Raw genomic sequence first — 14,710 nt, 5'->3', positions numbered from 1 at the left:
AAGGAGGAAGAGCTCGCGCGGCTAGAGATCGAGAAAGGGAGAGGCCAGGCGAGCGAACGGGAGAAGGAAGGGAAGCAGAGCTTGGACGCGGAGAATGGGGAGTTAGGGCTTAAAGAGGAAAGGGGGAAAAAAAGTTTTAATATAGATTAATATATATATATATATACATATATATATTAAATTATATTCAATTCATTCGCGCGCGGCGACGTAACAAAATGGGTGTCCTCCCTAGGCAAAATCGACGTTCTGGACGCGCCGGTGCAGTTCGTTTTGTCATCCGGGGTATCTCGGACAGCGTCGTCGACAATCGGGTCAAAAACGCGTCGAAATTCAAATTTCACAAAAATATTGACCCGCGATCGATTGTTTCAAAAATTTCATTCGACAAGCGATGCGTATTGTGGCGATCGGAAGCGTCGACTCTCCGAATTGCAAAGTTTTTGCGCGCAGAAGTGCGAATTGTGCAGAAGGTCACCCTAAGGCTCGAAAGGTCCTATAGGAATCCCTTTTGGGTTCCTCATGTTGGTTTCATCCTTCTAAGTGTTAGAAGTCGATACCACACACGCGAAATCACAAAAGAGTACAGAAGCGGGTTGAATTTCTAGAACAAGGCGGGGCCCATTTCTAAGGTTCTAAGATAGTCGAAGAGAGATCCCTAAGGCTAGATCCTAAACCCTAAGCGGAAGACTAGACCTCACTAAAAATGAGGTCAACACCGTTCCAATTGTTTCAAACCCTTATTCTTTACAGCCGCTTTCGCATCGTTCATCTTCTCCGATTCGAAAGCCGCACAGTTCTTCTGTGTTTTTTTCCTCCACTTCATCTGTCTCATTTCCGTACCTCACGCACTATGAAATCAAACCTATCTTGAGCTAATCTTCTTCCTCCTCGAATTTACTTTGCAGAGTGCTTTTCTTCAGTGTCATATGTATCACACACTATAGAGAAATTTCGAAACTCCTAACTCTCACCAAAGCCTTGCTCAGTGCTGCTCTTCTCTCTGCCCTAGCCCACTAAGTACGCGAAGCCTACCCTTAAGCTCGCGATCCTATGTCGTCCCTATTGCATCTAAGCCGCTTGCAAATTATAGAGGGATTAAGTTGATGTGTCATACTTTAAAATTATGGGAAAGGATTATTGAACATATATGTCTGGCTGGTCTACTATGGAAGCTATACATTTATTGAGAGGTCTGAGGGAGAAATTTAGAGATAATAAGGAGAATCTACATTTGATTTTTATTGATTTAAAAAAACTTACAATAAGGTTCCGAGTGATATCCATTGGAGAGTTCTTGAGAAGAAAGTTGGTGATATGTCTTATATTCAAGTCATTAAAGATATGTATATTAGACCAGTTACTTGTGTTTGAACTGAAATAGGATTGACCAAATATTTTCCTATTTCTGTTGGATTACACCAGGGATCGACTTTAAGCCCATACCTTTTTGCTTTAGCCTTTTTGCTTTATACCTTTTTGCTTTAGTTATGGATGGTCTTACTGGACATTTACAAAAGGGTGGATCATGGTGTATGCTTTTTGTTGATGATATCCTTCTCGTGGATAAGACGAGAGAAAGTCCAGAGAAAACTTGAATTATGGAGGTCTACATAATGGGGTCCAAAAAAAATAAAAACTTGAAAATTTATATTTTCATAGCCCAAAAAAAAATTAAAATTTTAAAAATTTAAGAGCTTAAATATTCAAAAGCCCAAATCCCCGATATTTTAAATAGGTACCATTGAGAGTACCTATATTCTAAGTTTTTATCCTAATATTAATTTCATTAGTTTCCTGGATTAACTTCTTTACCCGCATCCGTCCGTAATGTGAAAACCCTTGCTTATTTGACACTAAACCCAGACGCCGATGTAGCGACATTTGCACACTTTTCATTGTATTCAGACTATACAGCGCGTCGCTTTACACAACAATCAAAAGGATTCATGTCATGATTTTTTCAACAAGTTTTATGTTGGTTGTCGACTACCTAACGCAACCCTCCACTTTTCACATCTGGGCTTGGGTCCGGCAATGACAGTGTTTTTTAGAAAGGTGCAACACGAGGACTTCCCAGGAGGTCACCCATCCTAGTTCTACTCTCGCTCAAGCACGCTTAATTGTGGAGTTCTGATAGGATCCGGTGCACTGATGCTGGTTTTGTCGCACCCACTTAAGACATCAAGTGCTATAACTAAAATAGCTCAAATACGCATATTTTCAAATGCCCCCTCTTCAATTATGCATAATCTCAAAATCTAGCCCCCATGTGCTCCAACCAATATTTAGAACGCCCAAATATTTTGTTCGAGAGTGTTGTGCAAGCTAACCGAGCCACCTTGTCGATAGAATAGGGTTGTAAGTCTCAACAAACTAGTTCATTCCTCATCGCAAAGCCTGGAGTTGACGAGTTTAGTAATTTTGAAATAAATGTTCAAATCTTGAAATAAGAGTTTACAAGTATAAATCACCAAATTAGTATGATCTTCCTTGTAAGGATAGGAGTCGATAAGATTTATACTTTGAAAAGCTTCAATTAACAAAATTAAATATTACCCCTTCAAATATAGAACTTTAAAATGTTCAACTATCTGATGATGGTATTGTTGATGTAATATTTCAACCGAAAGGGATCAATCTTGTAAATCAAAATTTTCAAAGTAATCAACTAAAACACTCATGTTAAAATTAAATCACTAAAAGCTAAAAGCAAATTATCGTCAGTAGCGATTTGTTGAGAGTGACAAAATTGTGATTGACTTCAGCAGACAAAAAACGAATGTTATATCAAATGTATCAATATATTTACAATCAAAGTAATTGAACGTCAGGAAGGACGTAAGCTGAGTCATTTGTCTACGTGGCTCTGCGTCCAAATGACACCACAAAATTGCGTTAATGACCAGAGTCCTCTCACCAGGTGGTTGCAGCCAAATGACATTATTATATTATAGTCACGGCCCCAGTCTGTACGTTCTCCAACGGTTTTCTACCATTTGGGATATGAATTAAAAGAGTACAATTGATTGACACAGTCTTCTGTTAGCTAAGGTCGACATAAATTTGTTCTTTTAAATAAACATCAACTCCAGATCTACAAGAGTCTCTTGGACAATGCAACTCATGGCTGCTGACAAGAATCCATTTGTCAGGTTTGGGCCGACTATCTCGTCTGACTAAGTAAATCAAGGACCATGCCGGTCTAGGATGACGAAACTATGTGATTTTGATCGGGTTTCGTCTTCTTTCCACTATTATCCGCTTCAAGCTTCAAGTGGTGAATTCTACAATTTAAATCATAAGGTTGCTGTTATTATATGTTGAACATTCAAATATTAATGATCAGCCCTAATCGAAAATGCTTCCCCGTTATCGGGATGAGTAATTAATCATAGGGGTTTGTGTCTATTGGAAACCTCGAACCCCAAATCAAAAATTCCTCGCGAAATGAGGGTGAAATCTTTGGGCAGTGTCTTATCTACATTCCCACCTGCCTTCTTAAAATTTAAGACTCTGAAGCTCTCTCTCAAGACAAAAATAACAATAAATATATAGAGTTGTCACGGGAAGCGATCGTTAATTTTTGGAGCCCACAGTTATCTTGATCAAAGTGAAATCACTAGAAGTATTGCTCGTTTGTTGAACATACTTTGCCTATCTATTTGGAACATTAAGATTTCTAAAAGGGGATATTCATGATTGATTTGCTCATTACACGTTGAAGATGTAATGCAATGAATGTCACACATGAATCTGGCTTAAATTGCCTCGATTGTCATTGGAATTGCTCAAATGATACCCCTTCGTAAAATGGATTGCATTGATGAATTTTGATTGTTGAAAATACCCATAAATAACTGGTCGCATCATCATATTATCTCACGATGAAGATGAGGGACTAAGGATGCAACTTCCTGCGAATTAAGCTTGAATACCTAAATCGTCCTAAAAACTGTCTATTCAACATCCATTTATTGATTTCACTAACACGTTCTAAACATCAAAATTTTGTTGAATAGGAAACCATATTGTTTGAGATTCCCACACAAACGCAAAATACAAAATTACCCATACAAGGTTGACAGCACGTAATTTGAAACTTGAAAAAATAAAATTTGTGAGATTTAGTTTAAAAAAAGGGAGATTATTTTTATTCGTTAGTTATATTTATATTTTATTAAATGTATAATTTTATTATTAAATTAAAATTCATTCCAAATATAACAAAAAACCCTCGCGTCAATATTTAATCGTACCCATTAACTGTCCATTTTCTTGATCCTTCCCCGTCCTTTGCTTCCTAAAAGGAAAAAATAATAGCACCTCATCTTTCTCACGCACTACTCTCAACCTCTCATTCACCTCATTTCCCTACTCCAACAACTCGCTCCCCTCTTTCTCTCCATTTTCATCCCAAATGCACGAAAAATCTCCCCTAGCAGCCCAAGCCCCAATTCTAATATAATTGATAGTCTTATTCCCTAGGCTCCACAAACCACACATAAGCATTGCTCTCCCCTCTATTGCCGCCTTGTGCTTGTGACCAAAGCGCACACAGCTCATTCCCGTTGTTCTACTCCAACTCTCCCAATGCTAGTTCCCCTTGGGCCATAAGTTTCTGGAGTTGCCCTCCAGAGTTCTCCGCCTCTTATTTCTCCCTTCTCCATAACACCTCTTCTTAGCCCGTACTGAGTTCTTTTGCCAAGCACTTGCTCGTGCTCATCTATTTATCGCGCAGTAGTGCATTCCTCTCTATTTTGAGCTCCCCTCCTCTTCTTGTAAGAATCCCCCGCACTCCTATCTCTTTATCTCCCTGCATTCCTCACCGCTTTACCATAGGTTGCTCCTCTCTTTCTTAAACCCCTAGTGCTGTAGCTAACACTCGTACACTAGCTCCTCGCGCTACCTCCCGTCATACTGTAGCTAGTTGAATCTTAGGTGCAAATTTTTAGAGCCTACATTATGCCAACATTGATGACTATGATGCTCAATAGTCTTTTGTTTTAGATGGAGAGCACTCGAAGTATTAATTCTCTGGTGAATAAGAGTTTTAAAATTGTATGTACTAGATAAGATAATAATAAAAATAATAATATATATCCAAAATTTCTTGCCTAGCTCTTCTGACTCAAAGTATGATTTGCTGGTGAATAAGATATTTCAAATCATATTTGCTAGATAAGATATTAATAAAAATAATAATATGTATCTGAAATTTTTTGTTTGGCTCTTCTGACGACATTTTTTTTTAATTTTAGGGTAAAATTTTCAAAAGGTGGATTAGATTTATTTAGGCATGAAATTTCCAAGGATCTTATTCTCATTTAGGTAAGAGTTTAAAATATAGTTTCAAGTTTCCCATAAGTGCAATTACTCCTCCGGTACACGATAGAGATTTTTCGACTAAGGCTATTTGTTTTCAATAAATATCCCTCCAACCTTCTCAAATTTTTGCACGCATCCATCTTAATATTTTTTTTATTCCACTCAGCTTTTATATTAATATTTTTTTACATCATTGTAATTGTGATTTTATAAATTTACCGCTGAGCTTCGTTGTTGTCCTCTTATCACATAAGACTCCATAATATTTTTCATTTTAACAATTTACTCTTAGTGCTAGAATAATATCAACATCTATTTCTTCATTTTCATGTATAATAATTTAAATATACTTGAATCTATCACTTTTGTGTATTACCTTATCTTTTAATAATGCTAAATGCTAATTATTAGCATCATATCTTCTAAATCTACATATCATATATTTACTTTTTTTCCTACTAATTCTTAGACATCTGCCATCTATATATTTTTTCTATTTCTCTTAGTTTTCACTTATTTCAATTACTGCCTCACTAATTAGAATTATATAATATGCTAAAATTAAAAAAGAAAACCTCTTAATAAATTATAAACATATATGAAGAAAATTGGATTTAACATCTCATTGAGCACTTCATAGAAATGAATGGAGAATATGAGTTTTTAAAATAACCCCAAATAATTGGAAGAAGAAGGCTAATTATGATGATGGCTATTGTAATTTTTTGTCGGCCTTATTCCAATTGCACATGATCTATATTATGGTAGATAGATTTGTTGTCGATCCTAATTTACTCAAGTATGTTATGTTGGTCAAGCCTAAGGACAATTGAGTCTTTTCTTATATATTATTATTTAGTATAAGTAGACCTTGATAGGTTTAGGGTTAGGTATGGGAGAGACTTCCTACCTCTTGAATTGTAGGATTTGAGAGAGATCACCTCCTCTTGAGGTGCTCATCTTATGTTTTCGTGTTGAATGTTTTGGATTATTGCAAACAAGTAGGAGGTGCTCATCCTATGTTTTCGTGTTGAATGTTTTGGATTATTGCAAAAAAAAAATCTGCTTTGCCCTAATTTCTATGGAAAATCATGTAAATTTGTGTCGGATTGTATCAAGTGATGTCAAAGCGTTCGATTCTGTGAAGAGCATCTGGATCGCGACATATATGCTGATAAGAGATAGGAATTAACGCTGCAAACCCTCGTGATTGAACTTCATGACATAACCTCATGGTCAAACTATTGAACTTCTCGCTAGATGGGATCGACGTGCATGCTGGAAGCAACAGATTGGCGTGCTTGGAACGCTGTAGTCGGGATCAACATACAGAGACCCGAAACTTTCTTCTTTCCTCATGAAGAAAATGGTAACGGGATCTTGGCTTAACCCGTAACTTCTTTCGTTTGATATATGTGTGTGTGTTGTGTGTGTGTGTGTGTCGCATACTCCAACTTGTTGGTGGGCATCCGTGGTATAAAACCCCTCAGGTGTACTGAGATTGTTAGGCACATTAGGGATGATCAGAGGCTCGTATAATAGCCTCTGGCCATTCTTCTTTTAATATATATATATATTGTAAAATAGTTGAATTTGAGAATATTGCTTCCCATATGTGCTATCCATTCACGTACGGATCGAACCCGAGTCAGTGGGTCTTATGACTAAAACGCAGCTGCCTACCAACTTGTCATCTAAGGGCGTATATATATATATATATATATTGTATTTATTAATTGATGTTAATAGAAAATTTTATTTAATTAGACTAAAGGTGTTGAATTATAGCTTGGAGGGGAGGATTTGGTGAAGTGTGCGAGTTAAATGAGAAAGATTGATCTAAGCATACTCCAGTAAAGTAAGTTTGGGTTTATATTATAATTAGTTTAATTAATCAATTTTAAAGTATATATTGAATAGCAAATTAAATTTAATTAGAATTTCATAAAGTAAAACTATGGATATTAATCTTTAAATAATGTAAAGATAATAGTTAATTAAAATAATACTAATAAATTAAATTTTAGTAATGTGAATATCATGTTATATATGAGCATCAATTTTAAAAGAATCGAGATCAAGGCAAATCTAGGAACGAATAAATCGACATTGATGTGACTACTTGTATTTTAAAATTATGATAGTAATTTGATTTCTTTTGAATGTGATACAGTGTTAATTGCTTTGATAGATTGTACTTGCTCTTTAAGTTCATTTGATCATATTGAATTGTATATTACTAATTTTTGTATACGTCCTTCAAATGCATAATTCAGATTATTATATTGTATAATGAATGTTATGAAATAAAAATAAGCATTTAATTTATTATTGTGATTGTTTGTGTATGCATATTTGGCTATGATGTAGTCACCTTTTTATGGTACTGACAGGAGAACACTAAGATACTTGTTCAAATAAATGAAAAATTATATTGATATTGAAGTAACTGAAATGATAGTGTTATTGTAACGGTTGTATATATGTAAAATGATATAGATATATTATTGTTATAGTCAACTACTTTGAGTATTATAAAATATCATTGGTGATCATATTCATGTACTATCAAATATTTTATACTGATTTATTAAAAATTTAACTGTCCGCATATTATTATTTTTTTATTATGTTATTATAGTTTAGAAGTATGAGTATTCATTGGCTATGATTAGCTCATTATTGGTCTAAAATAACTTCTTAGGTATAATTAGTTGATCAAAAAACGGGCAATAGAAGAGAAAAATTTAGAGAAGATGCGAATAACCAGAAGTGAGGTAAATTTAAGTGTACTATATTTTTTTATATAGTGGCTCTTTATTTATTAAAATATTAATTATAGAAAATTTAATTTTTAAGTTCGATCGTCTTTACCCGTCTTAGTTATTCCAAACTCCGGATCGGGTCGTGATTATCATAAATTATTAAGCTTGCCAACAAGGATATGCAAATTTGTGGAGAAAACTAGAAACTTTTTTTACCATTTCATTTATCCACTATTTATCAAGGTTATGAAAACCTGATCAGATATCGATTCAAAATAGTGGGAGGCTCAAAATTCAATTTTTCAATTGGGGTTAGACCTAATGACATGATAAATATAAAATTTATTTTAATATAATTTAAATAATATGTTAATGTTATTATAATATTATTTTTATCAATTCAATAAATAATTTTTTAATTTTTGAAATTTCAGTTTTGAATATTTCGAATAATATTTTAAATCAAAATTTTCACATAACAATAGCTTTATTTTTAATTTAAAGATCCTATTTCTATCCATCCAATCAAAATCAAAATGCTAAAATTGGTTAATACTAGAATTGTTGGTTCTTTAAAAACCATATTTGTTTGCCAGTTCAACCTCGATTTGACCGGTTCAAATTTGGTTTTGTGCAATAACAATTTTGAGCTTGGATTGAACCAGTCGAATGATCGGTTCATGGTTGAAGCAGTCGAATCACAGTTTCATGAATGAACTGATTGAGATGGTCAATCGAACCCTATTTTTAAAACCATGATATTTATAATTACGTTAAATTAGGATAAAGCCTGATTAACTTTCAAATTTGAATTTGAATTTGAATTTCATGACACTCGACCACGTGAATAAAGCCTTGGGTGACATATCATTGAAACTTTTCGATTGAAATGTTTTAATTATGATTTATCATTTAATTTACAAATCCTCCATCATACTTATGAAACTGCCACTGTGATGATGCATGTATGATTTGTAACTCGAATTTGAATTTCATTAATAATAAAAATAACAAGTTACTTCCTTTAATTCAGCTATTTCAACTCTAAAAATTAATCAGCAAAATTAAATAAACAAACCTACTTCCAACATTTAAGTATCTTCTAACTACAAACATAAAGCTAATTTTTTAACTTTTAAAATTGAAAATTACAATTACTTTTGAAAACAAATTAACAACAAGATGAACATGAAAAGCTAGATTCCATTTGATTTTCATCAATAACTCTTTTTTTTTTAATTAAAGCATCAATAGACTATACTAGTTAAATTTAAAAGTGTTCTTATGTTATTTTTTAGTAATTTCTTTGAATTCTTCCCCACAAAAAAATACCCAGTCAATCTCATATAAATTTCAACAATGGTTTCAAGTTTTGTTGCAAATGCATGAGCCGTGTCATCCTCTAAATTCAGATAAGAGCTCTTGGAACGGAGGGAATGATACCTTCCATGCTCCAGCGTGTAAAGAAGGCAGAAAAAATGTTTTTAGAGATTGAACCTCATCAAATAACTGATTTCTATAACATCGTTCTCCATGCACTCGTGGAAGCTGGCCATGTAAGTTTTTCTTGCTCATACTTTAATTATTGATTAGTTGCTGATTTCTATTATTATTATTATTATTATTATTATTGTTGTTTTAATTGTCTGGTGCTTTTATGCAGGGTTTGACTGCTATTGAATATTTCCAAAAAATGAGATCATATGGATTCCTAGCTGATGCTGCTACATACCACATTATGATAAAATGTTGTAGCTTAATTTCATGTTTCAGGTCGGCACTTGCCTTGACGTCTTTGATGCTCCGAGATGGTTTCCTTCCGCAGATAATGACTTACACTGCACTTGTGAAGGTATTTTGCATGATAAGAACATTTACATGCATGCCACACAATTCTTATAAACTTTACATATCTATCACCTAAACTTTGATATTTATAATCAGACCACTCAAATTTTTAACATCTACTGCTATTATTAATTTTTTTTTGAAGTAAAAAATACCTTTCATGTATCGGTTTATGCACCAAAATTTTATAAGCATAAATATCAAAGTTTAAGTTTTAGATATGTAAATACATAAGAATTGTGTGGTATCTACGTAAATTTCCCTTATTATTTATTATTACTTGCTCTGCTGTGTCTTTCCTCATGTGAAGCTTTGCACTTATATTGCCAAATAAAATTGGAGGCCTTATAAATTTTTATCTAATTCCGATAATGAACTACAATATCTTTCTTTTGAGATCTTCTAGTTCTTGCAAACTCCAAATTTTCTCATTTGAATTGTTTTTACAGATTATTTTTTTTAAAAACAATAACTGCTCCAAATTCCATTTCTAGTATTTCATAAGAACTAATGGTTTGATTTCTATGTAAATAATTTCAATTGTAATTACAGGTTTTGCTAGCAGTTGATGATTTTCATGGGGCTTTGGGTATATTTAACCAAATAAGTTCTGATGAAATACAACTTGATGTCCACCTTTTCAATGAAATACTTAAACATGCATACGCAAAGATATCTTCAGAAGTAGAGGAAGAATATGCAAGAGTAGTCTATCCTCCTACCTTCTAAAAATCTATCATATTAGGCAAATTTACATCCCTATCACACAATTCTTTACTATTTACACATCTCACACCTAAAGTTTGATATTTATATACATAGCAGTTGGTGCATTAAACCTATGCATGAAAATGTCTATTTTACTTTTCAAAAGTGGTAATAGTGCTTTTTTATGTGATATTAAAAATTTGTGTACTATGTGTGTAAACATGAAAGTTTAGGTGTGAGACATGGATAAGAATAGTGTGTTTTGTATGTAAATGCCCCATTAGGATTCAGCAAATTCTTATTCATTGCACGAATCCAACAGGAACTCCCCATTAGGATTCAACAAATTCTTATTCATTGCACGAATCCAACAGGAACTACTCGATCTAATAGAAATCATGATCGAACAAATGCATCGAGCAAAAGTCAAGCCAGATCCGTCAACCTGTGCGTATACATTCTCTGCTTATACTGAACTCAATTTCCACAACACAGCAGTGGAAGCTCTGAGAGTACTGAGCCTTCGCATGATCGATGATAATGACACCAATCTTCTTGAAAAAAAGATGAGATTTGCAGATCTTGTATGTAGTGAAGATCCAGATGCTGAATCCAAAATAGTCTCCATTTTTGAACGGGGTGAAGAGTATATTGCTGCTGGGTTATTGAACCTAAGGTGGTGCGCATTCATGGCTGGCCAGCCGTTATCATGGTCACCAGGAGAAAGCTCATGGTCTCAAAGGCTTTCTTCTATGTATTTTAAGAGGGAAAAGGATTGCGTAAGTTTTCTCTCTTAGTTTTTTAGTCATACAACTCCAGTTTGGTCTTATATGGAAGGTTTTATCATAATCTCAGCAAAATAATTATGGCAGGCTTTGGGGGAATAAGTTTTGCGAAGGTAATGAAAGCAGAGGGTTATTTATTGACGTCGGTAAACTTTTAGAGTGCATTATTCTTTCTTTTTTTTTTCTTTTTTTTTTTTTTTGAGAAATTTGAGGGCGAAAAGTCGATTACATTATGTTGTCAAGAAAGCCCGAAAAAAAAGGAAAAATACAATCACAATCAACAAAAGAACAAAAAGTAACAAACTCATAAAACATCTGAAATCTCTAACCAGGATGTAGGTGAATACTATAGTTTCTATTTGAACGAAATTCAACAGTATAATGCATCTGACAAGCAAATTCAACAGTATGATGCATGAGACGAGAGCAGAAAACCAAAAACATTAAAAAAAAAAAAAATCAACCAATGTAGAGATGATTAACCAAGCAGAAAAATCAGCCATCTCTAAGAAATTCTTCGTTTGCATAAATCAGTTAGATTCAATTCATATGCGCCATGGACATCAATTTTCACAAAATAATTGTTTCCTGCCAGAATGTAATTCACTGTTAAGTCCATACAGAATAAGAATACACAAAGGATAAGGAAACAGAACCTCCTCTGATAAATATACTTCAAAATTGATCATAAGAGGAGGGTGTGGAGTGAGCTCAGAAAATTCACCCACAATAATATAAGGTTTCCTTTCATGTAAAAGGAATTATTAAAATCAAGTGAAGCATCCGTAAAATATCAATTTAAGCAGCATTTGTGAAAGTGGAGAGTTGGGTTAACTAATAACCCCCAGATTTCTAACCAAAAACGTCAAATCACACTGATAGACACCCCCATAGGAATGCCATCACAACTGAATAACCACAAGCAGAATAAGACAAAACATCAGCAGCATAGCAAAACCCAAAGAAAGGAAATGTTGAATAGAAAGAAAATTATGAATTCAGACTTTATAAACTCTATAATTTGAGTGGGAATATCAACCTTAATTTTTTTTTTCTTTACTTTCATCAATGAATATTCTGCTTTTTTTTTTTTTTCTTTACTTTCATCAATGAATATTCTGCCCAAGTGTCTCTAGAGGAGTAGAAATATTTTTGAATATTCTATATTTTTTTTCCTTCCAAATAAAATTAGTCTTAACAAGAACAAGTAAAAAATAGTTTTCATTGATACTTGCAATGAAAGAGTCAATATGAGCAAGTATTAGTACCATATTTCCACTTAACATGAAGAAGTTCTCATTAGGGATGCAACTCCTTAATAAAATATGGGCAAAGTTAGACTAAAAAAGAGATGATTGTGTGCCTCATCATAACAAAGTCATAAAAAACACACTATTCAGCATTATTCCTATAGCTATTAGATATCACATGGTTTGAGACCATTATACAATCTTACAAGTAGTATCAACAAATCTAATACAATGACCTTTATATCAAACATATTTGCTCCAACTAATAATGGGAAAATTCTCATGCACAAAATTGTAAAAATGCCTCTGAGCCGTGGGCTAAAAAATTCGAGAAGCGTTCCAAACTTTCTATGAGAGCTTAATGCGGTGTGTTTGTTAAATTCCGGGTTGAATTTTCAAAAGGAAGATGAGATAGTAGAGAAGACTCTACCTAAAGATTTCGACCTCATTTTGTAAGGACATTTTGATCTGGGGTTCGAGGTCTCCCATAGGTGCCCATAGGTGCAAGCTCCTATGGTTAATTACTTCTCTCGATAATGAGAATGCATTTCAATTAAGGCTAGTCATTGGACGCTAAGTATTCAAACTTAACATATAGTAGCAATAAATTTAAATTAGAAATTATAAAATTTATCACCTTCGTGAGCTCAGAGTGGATGGTTGGGGAAACGACGACGAACTCGATCAAGATTTCATTGTTCCGTCATCATGCGTTGTCATGGTCTCGGGTCTACTTAGTCAGCGGAGGTACTCAACCCAACCTGACAAAAGGATCATTGTCAGTAGTCATGGGTTGTTTTGTCCAAGGGGACCTTGTAGACCTGGGGTGAATGTTTGTCTGAGGGGCCTAATCTAACTCGACTTTAACTTATAAATGATCTTTTCCCTATCGAATATACCCTATGATTCAATACTAAAAAAGACAGACAATCATTGGGGAACATACGGGCTACAATTGTGACTGTAATATAATGGTGTCATTTGGCAACAAACTACCCGATCAGAGGTCGATTGTAACCGCTCCTTTGTGGTGTTATTTGGCGACAAGAACTACGCTGATAGAGGACTCGGTGTTGCCTTTTGTCTTTTGTCCGCTTTTAGATGTATTGTGGATCCGGTGACAAGAACTACGCTGATAGAGGACTCGGGCCTCATTCTTACTGACATAGAATTCATTTTGAGCATGAATTTAATAGTATACTTGATATGACATTAGCTCTATGTGAACTCGAGTCAACATTAGATTTGTCTACTTCGACAAACGGTTGCAGAGTGGATGGATTTTTGCTTTAAGCCATAGGTGATAAATTTTTTTTTAATATTTTTTTATGATTTCAAATATTTTAATTTTATAAACAAACCTCTTCGATTGAAATTTACGATCAACACAACCATCATCAGGGAAATGATTATCTTTAAACCCTGTCAACTATTCCCGCTTACAGAGAATCTGTTTAAGTAATTGAAATAATTGAATTCAAAAGTGACTTTGAGACAAATTTAAAATAGACAATTAAAATCTTCAATCAACACAGCCATCATCGGGGAAGGATTGAAATTTATATATTATTAATAGCACTATTCTTGTCAACTCTAGTCCTCATGAGGAGGAGGACCAGACTGGCTCAATCTTGTCGACTCCGATCTATCATAAGGAGAAGGATCAAATTGGCCAAAGTTTGGGACTTAAGACCTCGCTCTGTAAATAATGGAGCCCAATGATTGATTTCTTAAACATCTTTAAGAGCATTAGTCCTATCAACTTCAGTTCTTATAAGGAGGATCAGAATGATCAAAGTGATCTTGTCAACTTCGGTCCATGTAGGGAGGAAGATCGGATTGGCCAAAGTGGGGGACTTACAACCTCGCCCTGTAGGCAAGGCGGCTAGTCGTCGTGCATCATTCTATTAGCTTGAACATTTAGAGGCACGTCAAGGCTCATGCAGATGTTTCAATCTATTGTTTATTCTTTTTTATTAATTTTAAGAGTTCTTATTGTTATTTGCACGAAGATATTATCATTGAG

General features: G+C 34.0%; 1 protein-coding gene across 6 annotated transcripts in view; it reads left to right on the top strand.

Annotated features, from left to right (window-relative positions):
- LOC110019089 (pentatricopeptide repeat-containing protein At1g76280) overlaps positions 1 to 11,517 on the top strand; it is a 73,520-nt gene extending 62,003 nt beyond the window's left edge. For all 6 annotated transcript variants that reach the window (XM_020716643.1, XM_020716640.1, XM_020716644.1 and 3 more), the window contains 4 exons: positions 9,506 to 9,649; positions 9,757 to 9,945; positions 10,494 to 10,646; positions 11,024 to 11,517. In XM_020716643.1, the coding sequence (XP_020572302.1) occupies positions 9,506 to 9,649; positions 9,757 to 9,945; positions 10,494 to 10,646; positions 11,024 to 11,446 (909 nt within the window). In that variant the 3' untranslated portion in view covers positions 11,447 to 11,517. The remainder of the gene's footprint in view (positions 1 to 9,505; positions 9,650 to 9,756; positions 9,946 to 10,493; positions 10,647 to 11,023) is intronic.
- The last annotated feature ends 3,193 nt before the right edge of the window (positions 11,518 to 14,710 follow it).

The sequence above is a fragment of the Phalaenopsis equestris genome, unplaced genomic scaffold, assembly GCF_001263595.1.
Source record: "Phalaenopsis equestris unplaced genomic scaffold, ASM126359v1 Scaffold000047, whole genome shotgun sequence".
NCBI classification, from domain to species: domain Eukaryota; kingdom Viridiplantae; phylum Streptophyta; class Magnoliopsida; order Asparagales; family Orchidaceae; genus Phalaenopsis; species Phalaenopsis equestris.
Note: the sequence above shows the minus strand (reverse complement) of the source record. Positions and strands in the feature narration are given on the sequence as shown.